We start from the raw sequence: 14,602 nt of genomic DNA, 5'->3' as shown, positions 1-14,602 counted from the left end.
AAGCTAGGAAGAGGCAAGGAAGTATGTCCCTGCAGGTGTCAGAGGGAGCATGGCCCCGCTGACACCTTGATTTTGGAATTCCAGCCTCCAAAACCGTAAAGATAATAAATTTCTGTTGTTTTAAGCCACTCGGTCTGGAGCACTTTGTTATGGTAGCCCCAGGGAACTGAGCCCCAGGAAACTGAGCCCCAAACCCCGTTACCTGTTTAAAAAATAAAAAGGCAGGCAGGGGCTTCCCTGGTGGCGCAGTGGTTGAGAGTCCGCCTGCCGATGCAGGGGACACGGGTCCGTGCCCCGGTCCAGGAGGATCCCACATGCCGCGGAGCGGCTGGGCCCGTGAGCCATGGCCGCTGAGCCTGCGCGTCCGGAGCCTGTGCTCCGCAACGGGAGAGGCCGAAACAGTGAGAGGACCACGTACCGCAAAAAAAATAAATAAATAAAAAGGCAATAATCCCACCTAGTTCTCTGGGTTTTTATAAGAATATTTTAAAGGACTATGAAATCAAGGGTGGGCACATACTCAGTGTTCGATAAGGATCTACTGTTGCACCTTCCCGGGTCCTACAAGTCATCCTGGCGATTTCCTCTCTCCTCCTCCACGACGCTTGATTCACGAGGCTCACTTCCTCACTTCCCATCACTCTCCAGCCCCTACCTCAGCATCTGCCCCTCCTCCGCCCCTTCAACTAAGGACAGTCCTCCATCACGATCTCATTTGACATCTCTAGGTAGCGCAGACCGAATCTCACTCTGAAGTCTCCGGTCCTGATACCTCCCACTGCCCTCCCTGCATTTTTTTCTACCTTTCTGAGATGTACCTCCGTCTCCCTCTCCCAAGGAGCCCACTTCACCCTCCACCACCAATCCCACTACTCCTGCCTTAGTCCAGGCTCTTCCCATGTTTTGCTTAGATTCTTGCCCCCAAAGCTCCTTGATGGTCCCCTCCAATCCATTCACCGCCCTGCCACCAGAGAGGTCTTTCTAAAACATGACTCTGACCACCACGGCACTCCTTGCCATACGTCCCTGTATGGCTGTCCACCTCCTAGTAAAGCTCACTGCTCTTTTTTTTTTTTTTTTGGCTGTGTTGGGTCTTCGTTTTTGTGCCCGGGCTTTCTCTAGTTGCGGCAAGCGGGGCCACTCTTCATCGCGGTACGCAGGCCTCTCACTGTTGTGGCCTCTCCCATTGCGGAGCACAGGCTCCGGACGCGCAGGCTCAGTAGCTGTGGCTCACGGGCCTAGCTGCTCCGCGGCATGTGGGATCTTCCCAGACCAGGGCTCGAACCTGTGTCCCCTGCATCGGCAGCCGGACTCCCAACCACTGCAACACCAGGGAGGCCCCCCTTTTTTTTTTGCGGTACGCGGGCCTCTCACCGTTGTGGCCTCTCCCGTTACGGAGCACAGGCTCCAGACGCGCAGGCTCAGTGGCCATGGCTCACGGGCCCGGCCGCTTGGCGGCATGTGGGATCTTCCTGGACCGGGGCACAAACCCGTGTCCCCTGCATTAGCAGGCAGATTCTCAACCACTGCGCCACCAGGGAAGCCCAGCTCACTGCTCTTGACAATCTGGAGCCCACCTATTCCATCTCCTGCTACTGTCCTCACGCCCACACCCACCCCCGTGGGCTCACTGCATCTTCCAAACTGCAGTTCCTCTGCAAACATGTTATTTGACGGGTTTATTGTTTTTAAGGAATGTATTAAAAAGTAAGTTAAGATAAGCTGCCTCCCCTACTTATTTTTCCCATCTGATTTTTTTTATTATGGTAAAGTATATAACTTACCATTGCCATCTTAACCATTTTTAAGCATGAAGGTCACCGGCATTAATTACATTCACGATGTCGTACAAACACCTTCACCCTCTCTTTCCACATCATGCTCTCCTTTCTGTCTTTGCACATGTTATTTTCTCTTCCTGAATCCCTCTCCTTATTTTCAAGTCCCATTTGTTTCAATAAACCAGTAGGAAAAGTCTACTGCTCTTGGAGGAAATTCTCCGGACCTGGTGACCCAGGCTGCTCTGGGCCTAATACCCCTCCGTATTCTGCCTACTGTGCTTAGAACACAGCCGGCTGGGCAGTATTTGACCTTAGCACTGCGTTCCGAACACGTAGCTTTGGCCCCGCACAGCATCTGGCGCAGAGTGTCTGGCACACAGGAGATAACTCAGCAGTACTCTCTGAATAAATGAATTGTAGGAAGGCACCCCGTGGAGTCAGAGGGAGAGATAGGAACCCCGTCTCCCATCCTGGTCTACCTTGCCCCTCTTTTTATTTTATGTATTTCACTCTCACTTCACTGCTTTCACCTAAAAAGGTTTACCTATTTAAAACAGACCTAAAATGTCACTTTTCTGAAGCAATACAACTCTGTCTCATACATAATCTAATAGATTGTTACCATTTGGAGCAGGGCACCTATGTTCATGTTACAGAGAAGGTGTGTACACAGCTCCGTGTTTGAATAGGTGGGGCGCTCATGGTATCAGAGCAGGAAGAATATAACATCAGCCACCTCCAGGAACATTCAGTTAGGAGGGAAGAAGGTGCCACAAGAGAAGTGTAAGGTACCGGCTACTGAAGTCTGAATGTTAACACTGTCTACCCAAGAGAGAATTTGTAGGAGGATAATCAAGGCCTAGAAGCTTCTCTGGAAAGTAAAACTGTATACACCTCTCTTACACAGTCTTCAAAGAGGCAACGATGGCTTTAAGACAAGAGGAGGGATAAGAAACTTCAGTCTCTGGGGTTGTTTTCTTTAAGCACATCCAAGAAGAAATATGAAGCCCCTTTTTTTAACCTACAGATACCAAAACAAACAAACTATATATATATATATATATATATATATATATATATATATATAAAACATATAGTTCAAAATATCTTTAGTGGTCATATCCACAAAGATCACAAGACAAAAATTTTTCCCCTTAAAAGTCTGTGCTTGGGCTTCCCTGGTGGCGCAGTGGTTGAGAGTCCTCCTGCTGATGCAGGGGACGCGGGTTCGTGCCCCGGTCCGGGAAGATCCCACATGCCGCGGAGCGGCTGGGCCCATGAGCCATGGCCGCTGAGCCTGCGCGTCCGGAGCCTGTGCTCTGCAACGGGAGAGGCCACAACAGTGAGAGGTCCGCAAACCGCAAAAAAAAAAAAAAAAAAAAAAAAAAGTCTGCGCTTGGGGCTCCAACTTTCTGTGCCTTATTCTTTGTTTCCAGATGTAACAAAATCCAGAAGAGGGGGAGGAATACTGGAGGTCCTCACACCAAAGTGGTTATCCTTAAGAGACCCGAAAAGCAAAGGATCCACTTAAGACGAGGCTTCCCAACTGTGACATGGTGGACATGTAGAGCAGGGCAGTTCTTGGCAGGGGGTATCCTATGCAGCGTTCCATGGGGCATCCCAGGCATCCACTCACTCAGTGTCTGCAGCATCCCCTCCTGCACCCAGTGGTAGCAACCAAATCGTCTTGAAATCTCCTCCAGATGGGGCCAAATGCCCACAGGGGGGCAAAAGTGCCCCACTGACTTCGGGCAAGGGAGCCTCTGACACCTGCTATTTGACTTTGATTATTTTCAGAAGAAAGAGATTCAGGAGAGAGATTCAGGAGCACGGGCCGTGAAACCTTGATACTCCTTAAGGCTGCGATTTTCCCATATTTGCTCATGGTGAGAACAGTAAAACCTTAGGAGAGAAAAATGAGTGGAGTAATTGTCATGGAGACAGCAAGCAACAAGAAAGCTGAGGAAACTTGAGTCACTCCACCGGGGGGGACGACCCAGGAACCCAGGAGATGAACTGGGCAGTGACTGGGTCATCAAAGAGGAAATTCCTGCAAGCCGGGGAGGGGAGGCAGACAGCACCGACGTAAAAGGGGTAAGAGAGCTCTCTGGCCAGATGGGCCACCGTGCTCCTGGGACTCAACTCTGCAAACAGGGCCCGAAACAGCAGTCAACTTCCTGCCCAAGAAAAAAGGTCACCCTCTCCGAACTTCACTTCCCAGGAAGAGTGGAGGAGGAAGAAAAGACAGCAAAGGGAGAACATATTCGTATTTTCAAATGTTTCATACACCTCTCCAGATTTTTTTGGGGGGGATCTGCAATATATTGTAAAGATGCATAACTAATTATGGTTAATGTAGAAACAGAATTTTAAAGTCCTAATGAACACAAGTATGTAAGAAACATAATGAAGAACACATTCTTCGTTACTGAGGAAAGAATTTATCTCAAGGCTTTATTTCCCAACACACTTGCTGGAGTTCCAAGAGTTAGAACCAATCCCACAGCATGCAGTTTTCACCATACCAAGAATCTTTAAAATTTGTAGCCAGAATCATATTGATAAAACAGGTTAACCTCTCTCCAGATATTCTTAAACGGACCCTTGAATCTCTTTCATCTTAAAAAAAAAAAAAAAAAAGAGAGGAAAAAAAATCTTTAGCCAATTATTTCAGAGCCATCTGTCCACACAGCCCCAATCAAGTGTAAAACTGGCAAAACTGGGGCACTCCATGAAAGGGGGTGAAAGGTCAGCCATGGAGGAATTTGAGGATCCCCAACGGGGAAGTCACTCCATCCTCAAATTTCCTCTGTAGGAATAAGAAGGTTCTACATCCTTCAATTCTGCTCAGATTTTTATTTTGTAAACCATATATTTGCTATTTAAGACCTTGACAATCCTGAAAAACTTTCCAGAAGTGATGACTCCTTCCCTAAAAAGAAGAGAGAATGGCACAGAGTAGAAATCAAGAGGGGTATAAAAGAGAATGAAAAGGGCTCACAGCTAAAGAATTTCAGTTCGAGTTTTTCCCGTGTTTTTACAGTTTCAAATACGACAGCACGAAACTAAAATGTCAGAGTTTTAAATGGCTCCTGTTTCCTGAAACCACTAGAAATAACCAAAGGTTTTTTTTTATAAACTAGGGCTGCATCTTTCTGTACGTTAGAAAATCCTTAACAGAAAGAGTGAGTCTACATAAATAACATTTGGGAAGTTTTCCTTGTAGATGTTCACAGGATGGAAGAGAAAAATGCAGCCAAGGAAACTAGCTGTGAGGCCACTCTGCTGACCGCATGGCAACATGGAAAGCTCAGGTCCCAGCGGCACATGAGGAATCAACAAACTACCCCACTTAAGACCCTTGACCAAAGGAAAGGTTAGGCCTTAAATGATTAACCTGTTGTATGATATCCGTTACCAGACAGGTGGAGATTTCCTGTGATCAAAAAACAAACAGGGCTTCCCTGGTTGGCGCAGTGGTTGGGAGTCTGCCTGCCGATGCAGAGGACACGGGTTCGTGCCCCGGTCGGGGAAGATCCCACATGCCGCGGAGCGGCTGGGCCCGTGAGCCATGGCCGCTGAACCTGCGCGTCCGGAACCTGTGCTCCACAACGGGAGAGGCCACAACAGTGAGAGGCCCGTGTACCGCAAAAGAAAAAAAAAAAAACCAAAGGGAAAAAAAAAACACTGGTTTGAGAACTAGGGTGAGTATGAGTCCCAACTTAGGCTAAACTTTGTGATTCGGGGACTTCTCAACACCTCTCTTGGCCTCCATGTTCACATCTGTAAAATGAACTGCAGTGTGATTTACTCTTTGCCAGTTTCATTTCATTCATTCATTCACTCATTCATTCAACCAACAATATTTGTTGAACCACAGCTGTCAAGCACTGTTCCAGGTGCTGGGGGGAAAAGCAGTGAACAAAAGACTGACACCCCTAATGGAGTTTTGTATTCCAGAATCTGAAATCAGTGTTTTTCAAACTATGCACTGTGAAATCCATTTAGCAGTACCAAATGAGCATTTTTAAAAGAAGAAATGGAATAATATAAAATATCAGAGTACATCACACATAGTAAGGATAAGTTCTGTTTCACAGGATTCTGCTTCAGCTATTGACATTTGTATCTATGAGAGTTGTGGATCAAGAAGTACAAGGCATTTCTGAACGTGGGCTGGCTGTACCAAGAGAGTTTTAAAGTCCCTGATAAAAGACCTCTTTTTGTTCCAGGCACTGGCCCTCATCCTGTCCTTCACTCAGATTGCTTCTGAGGAACATTCTGCCCACAGATTAAACCTTGTTACCTTCTCGTTTGCCCCATGATGGCATTTTGGATAAATATCAAAGAATATGTTTTTCAGATTAGTGTTCCCAGCCTTTCTGAGTAGGATCCCTTTTAACATCAGTCCTTTTTGTGCACTACTTGTCTGCTGATTAGGAAAATGCATAGTGGTCAATAGCCACGTGAGCTTTTAAATGGATTTATAATGTAGGTATCCATCCTAAGCACTCCTATCTAGAAATACAAAGCCTGCACACACACAGAAGACAGTACTCATTCCATCTACGCCTCATATTTGATGTTCAAACAGATTTGCAGGCTTCTTGCACCCCGAGTAGTCCTGGGCACAGAGACTGGAGATCCCCACTTTGATTTGCTTATTTTACAATCACCATGTTCTTACTAGGTGACTGCTTATGGTGGTTTCTGTTTGTTTTACTGCTCTCTCCACTGTTCCTTTTTTAAAAAATTATCACAAACTAATAAATCTCATGAGCACTGGTGGGTACATGAGTTTGTTTTCAGTTTTTGTTGTTCACTTGCTTTTTTTTTTTTTTTTTTAAATCATTCTGTGTCTAATCCCATGAGCCCACTCTTACAGACTGCTAGTAGGAATTGGGGAGGTAATTGTTCAAAATTTGCCTAGAGACACACTCAACCCTACCCACTGCTTCTGTTTTAACAGAAAACATCCAAAGGCAGCAGTGACTACAGCTGGGAAAAGTAAAAGGAGGTGGAACAGAGACATAAAAAGACTGAGAGATACCTCAAACAAGCGGCAGAATCCTCCTGGGAATCTTGAAGGCTTGCACACTGATCACCAAGATCTACCTGAGGTCAGGTCACTACAGTCCCAGTTCCCACGGCCAATGTCACTTAGGTTTTACTCTGTCACTGAGCTCTAACTTCCTACTGTGTGTTGCTCTTGAAGCATTTCCTACACACAGGACTGAGAGGTGAGGATGGAGGAGGTCATCCTTTGGGTTCAGGTACCCAGCTCCTGCCTGCCAGTCCCCAACTCCTGGAGATCAGCTCTACCCTGTTACTGTCAACATTTTTCCATTCCTGGAAATCCAAATGACACCCCCATAGGTGGCCACGGATTGTGACCAATGGTGAGAGGCATGCTGCTTTAGCATGCGCCCTAAAATACTTACAACTAGATTTCGTGTTGTGGCCTTTACCTTCTTTTTTCTAAATTACCCACTTTTTAAGCTTGAGAAGAGCGAAATGTGACCTACTCTTCATTAGTAAGGGAAACATTAACTTCTAGGAAAATCTGCTTACTTCTCTGGCAAGTCACAGAGGTCGTTTAACCGTCTCCAAGCGTTAGCTGTAAAATGAGGGGATTGGCCTGGACATGGCTGAGGCTGCTTCCAGCTTTGTGCTGCTGGTACCGATAAACTAAGCCCTTCCTTGATGGTGGCTCTGGGCCTGCAGAGCAATCTCATAGCAGCACATGGGAAGCAATGACTGCTTCCAAAGGTAGAGCAGCTTTGAGTTTTTCTCTTAAAATCTCTCACCTGGATATTTCTGCATGTTGCTCACAGTATTCCAGAACAAAATCCAGGCCCTCCCTTAGCAGAACCTTGAATTTAGTCAGTGCTTCAGATGCTGAAGCCTCATTTTCGCAAAGACAAAATTGGGGGGAGGGGGGATCTTCATAAATTACATAGGTGACCAGAAGCATTCGGATTCCCCCATTTTTGTTATTTATCAGCTCAATGAACTCAAGGTGATCAGAAGACCTCTAATGCCCATATAAATAGTTCTACCTTTAAAATCTACTCAGTATTCTGTAATATCCTGTATGGGAAAAGAATCCGAAAAAGAATAGATATATGTTTATGTATAACTGAATCACTCTGCTGTACACCTGAAACTAACACAACATTGTAAATCAACTACACTCCAATACAAAATTTAAAAATAAGTAAAATAAAATCTAAGTTCCCATTTATTTATATATATTTAAATATATAACATATATTCTAAATATTTAATGAGCCATCTAGCTCTCTGCTTGGAATCTGTAGCAGCTTTACGAACTAGTGGCAACAGAGCAATATCCCGGTACCTTTTTACACTAAGAATTTTAAGGCCTGGCAAATCCCAAGTTGTGTACAGGTTTCATTACAGCAAACTTAACTTTAGAAAACTGGTAGTTACCACAATTCTGAAGAGTAGGTGATCCTGGTGGGGATGTATTTCCACTAGGAGACAAGTAGAGATAGTTTCTGTTCACTCCTGTGTTAAAATCAAACGGGGACTGGTAGTCCTCGTAAAAATCCATCTCTCTACTGTCCATTCCAGATGAATGCAGAACGCATAGTTCGATCACCGCCTGCTAGTCCTCGGTTGAGCGCTGCTCTGCCCGTATTCCCTTGAATCACTGCACTGGGCAACCTCGTGAAAAAAATCAAGCCCAGGTTTCTGAGAGCTTGGCTTCCTGGCCCAGGTGCAGCCGTCACGCCCTTGGGACAAGAGGGCTGTTTAATAAATGACTTCTCCCCAGCAACCTGAGGAAAGGCTCTAGTCACCACCTGCTGTTCATTTCAGCCAACAACCAACAACCTGGACAGGAAACGGAGCTTTCTGGAGCTTTCTTCAGTAAACAAAGGAGGACCTGGTGCCGCAACATGGCCCCGATGTACAAACAGTTCAAGCAAATGTCAGACACTGGCAGAGTGACAAGAAACTACAATTTATTATTTTTTTAAATCACTCACTCAGCTGACCACAACTACACCAGGGCAGACTTAATCTTCTAGGACAAGGAAGGATTACCAGCCGGTAATCTCCTGCAAATGCCATCTGGGGGTTACTTTTTTTTCCACCCTGGATTAGAGTGGAGTCCTGAGAGCCAAGCTTCCTGGTTAAGCGGCCAGCTTTCTGTGTGTGGCTTGGTAGAGAAATAAAGCTCCATTTCCAAGATGACTTTATCTAAAGCAACGTCTGGCTTTAGTGTAACAAAAACGTCAGTCTGACTTGTCTTCCTCTCCTTTCTTTTCCTTCCCTTCCCTTGCCTCTTCTGCAAAGATGGTGTTTCCATTTCAAGAGAAGAAAAGCCCTGCAGGTGAAGCGCCCAGGTCCTCCTGCTCCTTCCTTGTTAACCAAGGTCAGGCCTGCAGGGGTGGCAATAGCCTGGGTGCAAACACGCCCTGCACAGCAACCGTCCTGGTTGGCTTATCAAACAAAACTGCTAAGTCACCAGATCCAATTCCCAGCCTCTTTACAGACCCTTTCTGAGCTAACCCTGGCCTTTGCCAGAGTGGACAGCATTTACGGTTCCTGCTGCTTTCACCCACGTGGCTCAGCTCATATTAAAGAGGTGAAAATAAAAGGAACCCCTCCCGTAGGCGGGAGACGGTCTGTTACTGCATTAACAACAAAAAAGGCCGTGTTCTACCTTTTCAAATCCACCTGATAAAACGGGAACTCAATATCCTGTCCCTGGATTGGAAGCAAATATGAAACAAAATATTTTAAGCAATCTGTGGCTAGTGTATAAAATATGTATGCACCAAGACAGTCTATATTCATCTTAAGAGTTATCTTCTATTTTTTTTTTCTGTTAGTCTCATGTTGTACTCTATTTTCGGCAAGTCTATCTAAGTTTTTAAAAAGTTTACTTGTAATAACAACAAAAAAAATCAATCTGTGTTTTTCTCCTAAGAGATACCAAAATGTGGGCAACTATAAATGCTGTTTATTCTATATTTAGAAATAGAATAAATGGTTTTCTTTTTTATTATTGGAAAAAATGAGTTGGCTGGTTTCCTGAAATCCATAGTATCTCTTACCGAGATAGGGCAGGCATCACAGTTACGTTCTTGGACTAGATGTGGTTAATGGGGCCCCTGACCCTTTCAACACTCTACATGTGGTCACCAAATCACTGGTGGAAAAAAAACACTTCTCCATTCTCATGCTTCCTCCTTGAGCCACAAGTGTTAGAAAGTGTTACAGGCTGATTGTCTGTGTCTCTTCACAATGCATATGTTGAATCCCTAACCCCCAATATGATGGTATTAGGAGATGATTAGACTTAGGTGAGACCAAGAGGATTGGGCCCTTGATGGGATTAGTGTCTTCCCAAGAAAAGAAGGAGAGCTAACTCGAGCTCTCTCTCCACCACATGAGGACGCAAGACGACAGCCATCTGCCAACAGGAAAAGGGCTCTCACCAGGATCAAATCAACCAACCTGGAACTTCCCAGCCTCCAGAACTGTGAGAAACAAATGTCTGTTGTTATAAGCCTCCCAATTCTGTGGTAATTTATTACAGCAGCCGGAACTAAGATAAAAGATATTAGCACTGACACAGGTAACAGAGCAAGCCGCAGCCACCTCCAAGCTCCTCAGAACCCTCAAAATTCCCATGCCCTTGATCTTTGGTGTGGACCCCCATGCTACACCCTCTGCCTGAAAGGCCGCCTTTTTTCTGCCTGCTAAGCTCATGCGTCTTTCAAGACTCAGGCAGAAACACCATCTCTTCTCGGAAGCCCTGCCTTCTCCAGCTCTCCCTTCCGCCAGCAGCACGCAGGATGTGACGTGTCCACCTGCCAGTCCCTCTGGGCCTGGACAGCCTCCCCTCCAGGGCAGGGGCTGCATTCTGGACTGCTGTTCTCGCTCTGATCCATGTGGAGTGAAGAGAGGAAATAACAGCTTATGCAGACACTGCATGCCTTATTTATAAACATGAGGATTCAGAATTTAAATGATGTCTCAAATTTTTACTCTACTTGCTTAGGTATAACCTTAGGACTGTCATGTAAAATCTGACTCTTTGAACCAGCTGTAGTTCTCCAGTCAGATCGCACTCAATACATTCTAGCACGTGAGGAAAATAAGAACAGCGAACCAGAGGTGGGAAAAGCATGGGATATGTTAATGGAATGGCAAAAAAATTCAGTAGGCTCAAGATTCACATACTAAGTAGAAGGGAGCTGTAAGATATAAAAAAAATGGAAGTGTAGCTTACGGACAGACCATTAAAGACCTTGAGTGACAAACTTGTATACTTAATATAATGTGCAAAAAAAGCCACAGAAGGTGTTTGAGCCAGGGGGAAACAGGATAAAATGTTTTATAAAGATGACTCTGGAAACAGTGTATAGGATGCACTGTAGACAGGAAGAGGCTAAAAGAGGGAGGACTCACCGGGAGGATCCCACATGCCGCGGAGCAGCTGGGCCCGTGGGCCACAACTGCTGGAGCTCGTGCGCCTAGAGCCTGTGCTCCGCGGCAGGAGAGGCCACCACGATGAGAATCCCATGTGCAGCAACGGAGACCCAATGCAGCCAAAAATTAATTAATTAATTATTAAAAAAAAAAAAAAAAGAGTCGGGGACTCAGAGTCTACTGCCACAGTCCAGGCAAGAGGAGTCACCTCCACGGATTCCTCCTCTATCCTGAAGCACCAAGGGCTCTTCATCCAACGTGTACACATAATATGCCTTTTTCACCCTTTCCCTCTTTTCGTTCGTCACCGACCACACAGACTCGGACCTACCTGAAGCGTTCCAGTACAGACCAGCGCCCCACAGTGTGGCAGACATCTCCTGTTTGTCTCTTTAGCACCCTCTTTTCCTTGAAGAATACCGCTTCACCTTCTCCACAGGGTTCCCAGGGGGGGAGTCTTCCATGGTTCCCGCCTCTGCCCCTGGGCACAGGCGTGGGCTAGCGCTTCAGATCTGGCCCATGCAGACACCCCATCCCTGTGCTCACAGGGACTAGTCTAAGGGTAGACATTTGACCCCAAAAGCACCAACTACGGGCCTTCCCTGACGTTTACTCAATGAGTAATGGGAGAAAGTGACTCTTCCCATAACCTGAACTGTTGGATGTCCAGCTCGGGGGGGTTGAGACCTTTTTCTGTCCCCATGCCAACAGGCAAGAGAACCAGTGCAGAAATTAGGACGGGACAGAGGGAGAATCGGGGACAGCAAAGGGATGGAGCAAGAGCATCTGAGTCCCTAGATCCTGCTGCCCTGGGGTGCCCAGTTATTAAACAGATAAATTTCGATTCTGCTTCACTTACGGCTGGAGTTGGAGTCTATCAGTTCAATAGAAAGAATCCGACAATACCTGCTTTCCAACCATCTCGCACTATTACCTCACCACGTTTCAGCCAAACCTGATTTTCCTATTGCTTGAATACATCCTAAACTTGGCCTACGCAATTTTCTCGAACTTGTCTCTTTTCCCTTTTTTTTTACCTGTCAAATTCCTATCCACTTATCAAGTTCAACTTAATAAGTCACATATGAATGGTATGTATACAAGCAATATCCACTTTAGTGCTATATAAAATGGAAAAAATAAACAATACAAATGCTTCCTAAAAGTGGATTATTTAAATGCTAAATAGAACATTCATGTAATAGAAAACTATGCAGACATGAACATGATGACGTAGAAATGTATATATTTACAGGGAAAGATATTCTTGATATCAGTAAACAAAGCAGGTTCCAAAACTGTTTGCACTGCATGATCCATAATTGTGTGATAATTGGAGAGACCAATCAGCCAAAAGAGAAAGTGGGCAGAGGAGAAATCCCAGAAAAGTGTGCATGCACTGCAGTGCCAGCAGAGGGCACCCATGGGCAGCTCAGAAGTTAATATTCCAGCCAGTAAAGTACACACCACAGAGCAATAACCCACTGGATGACTCCTGTTAGTGCAAATGGAAACGTAGTTAAGTACTAAGGCCTACAAAGAATATTAAGTTTCTACCTGCCCATTAACACACCATTCAAATATGTCTAGGCAGGGTCTCCCTAATTTTGAAAGAGTTCAAGAGATAGTCTATGGAAAAGCTATATAACACACAAAAATTGACTTGGAGGGAGCTTGAAGGGCACACAGACAGGTGATGCAATTGCCCAACAGGAGTGCCAGGCCACAGATATCAGATCCTGTGGATGTGTCATAATGACACAGCAGCCAGCTGGCCAAATACAGGACAATTTGATCACCAACATAATTAAGGATAGCAGTGGATTATAAACCATTAAAAATAGGAGTCCAGGGCTTCCCTGGTGGCACAGTGGTTGAGAGTCTGCCTGCCGATGCGGGGGACACGGGTTCGTGCCCCGGTCCGGGAAGATCCCACATGCCGCGGAGCAGCTGGGCCCATGAGCCATGGCCGCTGAGCCTGCACGTCCGGAGCCTGTGCTCCGCAACGGGAGAGGCCACAACACTGAGAGGCCCGCGTACCACAAAAAAAAAAAAAAAAAAAAAAAAAAAAGGAGTCCAAGAGTCCATATCCGATGGTTAATTGCATGTGTCAATTTGACTGGATCACGAGGTACCCAGATATTTGATTAAACATTATTGTAGTTGCATCCGTGAAGGTGTTTGTGGACAAGATTAACACTTTAATTGGTAAACTGAGTAAAGCAGATTGCCCTCCCCAAAGTGGATGTGCTTCATCCGATTTGTTGAAGGCTTGAACAGAAGGGTCACTCTCTCTGCCTGACTGTCTTCGAGCTGAGATATCAGTCTTCTGTGTGTGGACTTGGACTTGTAATGAAATTTACACCGTCATCTTTCCCGATTCTCAGGCCTTCAGACTCAAACTAGAAGTAGAGAAGTGCCCCCCTTATTAGTAAAGAATACATTTCAAGACCCCCAATGGGGGCAGCAACCATGGGAAATTTTCCTATACATACATACCTATGATAAAGTTTAATTTATAAATTAGGCACAGGAAGAGATTAACAATAATTAATAATAGAATGATTATAAAAATATACTAAAAAAAGTTATGTGAATGTAGTCTCTCTCTCAAAATGCCTTGTTATACAAATTTAATGCCTTTTCCACCTTAACTAAGGACTTATCATGCACTGTGGCTGTTAACTTTCGCAGTCTGAGATGCAACAGCAAACCTAGCGTGAGTTTCTTTTTCCTTCTTCGCAATTTCACAGACAGAAGAGTCATTCTTACCGTAGATCTTGTCATCCTCAGCACACAATATTTTTCTTTCCTTAATGAGTCGAGAACTTTCATCCTTTCACTTAAAGGAAGCACTTAAAGGCTTCTCTTTGGCATATCTGAGTTGCCAGCATCACTACTCTTGTGCTTTGGGGCCTTTATTAAGTAAAACAAGGGTTACTTGAACACAAGCTCTGTGATACCATGACAGTCAATCTGATAACTGAGATGGCTACCAAGTGACTAGCGGGCAGGATGCACTGAACAAAAGGCTGATCCAGGTCAAAGGCGGGGAGGAGTGAGACAGCACGAGTTGTTTTTTTTTTTTTTTTTTTTTTTTTTTTTTTGCGGTACGCGGGCTTCTCACTGTTGTGGCCTCTCCTGTTGCGGAGCACAGGCTCCGGACGCGCAGGCTCAGCGGCCATGGCTCACGGGCCCAGCTGTTCCACGGCATGTGGGATCTTCCCGGACCGGGGCACGAACCCGTATCCCCTGCATCGGCAGGCGGGCTCTCAACCACTGCGCCACCAGGGAAGCCCACAGCACGAGTTTTTACCACACTACTCAGACCGGTGAACAATTTAAAACGTATG

General features: G+C 45.5%; 1 protein-coding gene across 3 annotated transcripts in view; it reads right to left on the bottom strand.

Moving 5' to 3' along the window:
- LOC309791697 (tumor protein D52) overlaps nucleotides 1-14,602 on the bottom strand; it is a 116,071-nt gene that overhangs the window by 36,506 nt on the left and 64,963 nt on the right. For 2 of the 3 annotated variants that reach the window (XM_082600720.1, XM_082600721.1), the window contains exon 1: nucleotides 8,235-8,388. The exons of the other annotated variant lie outside the window; for it this stretch is intronic. In XM_082600720.1, coding sequence (XP_082456846.1) covers nucleotides 8,235-8,373 — 139 coding nt within the window. In that variant the 5' untranslated portion in view covers nucleotides 8,374-8,388. Of the gene's footprint in view, nucleotides 1-8,234; nucleotides 8,389-14,602 lie in introns of those variants that run through there. 3 annotated transcript variants of the gene reach the window in all.

The sequence above is a fragment of the Mesoplodon mirus genome, assembly GCF_964341445.2.
Source record: "Mesoplodon mirus genome assembly, chromosome: 16".
Lineage (NCBI taxonomy): Eukaryota > Metazoa > Chordata > Mammalia > Artiodactyla > Ziphiidae > Mesoplodon > Mesoplodon mirus.
This window is presented reverse-complemented; position numbering and strand designations above follow the sequence as displayed.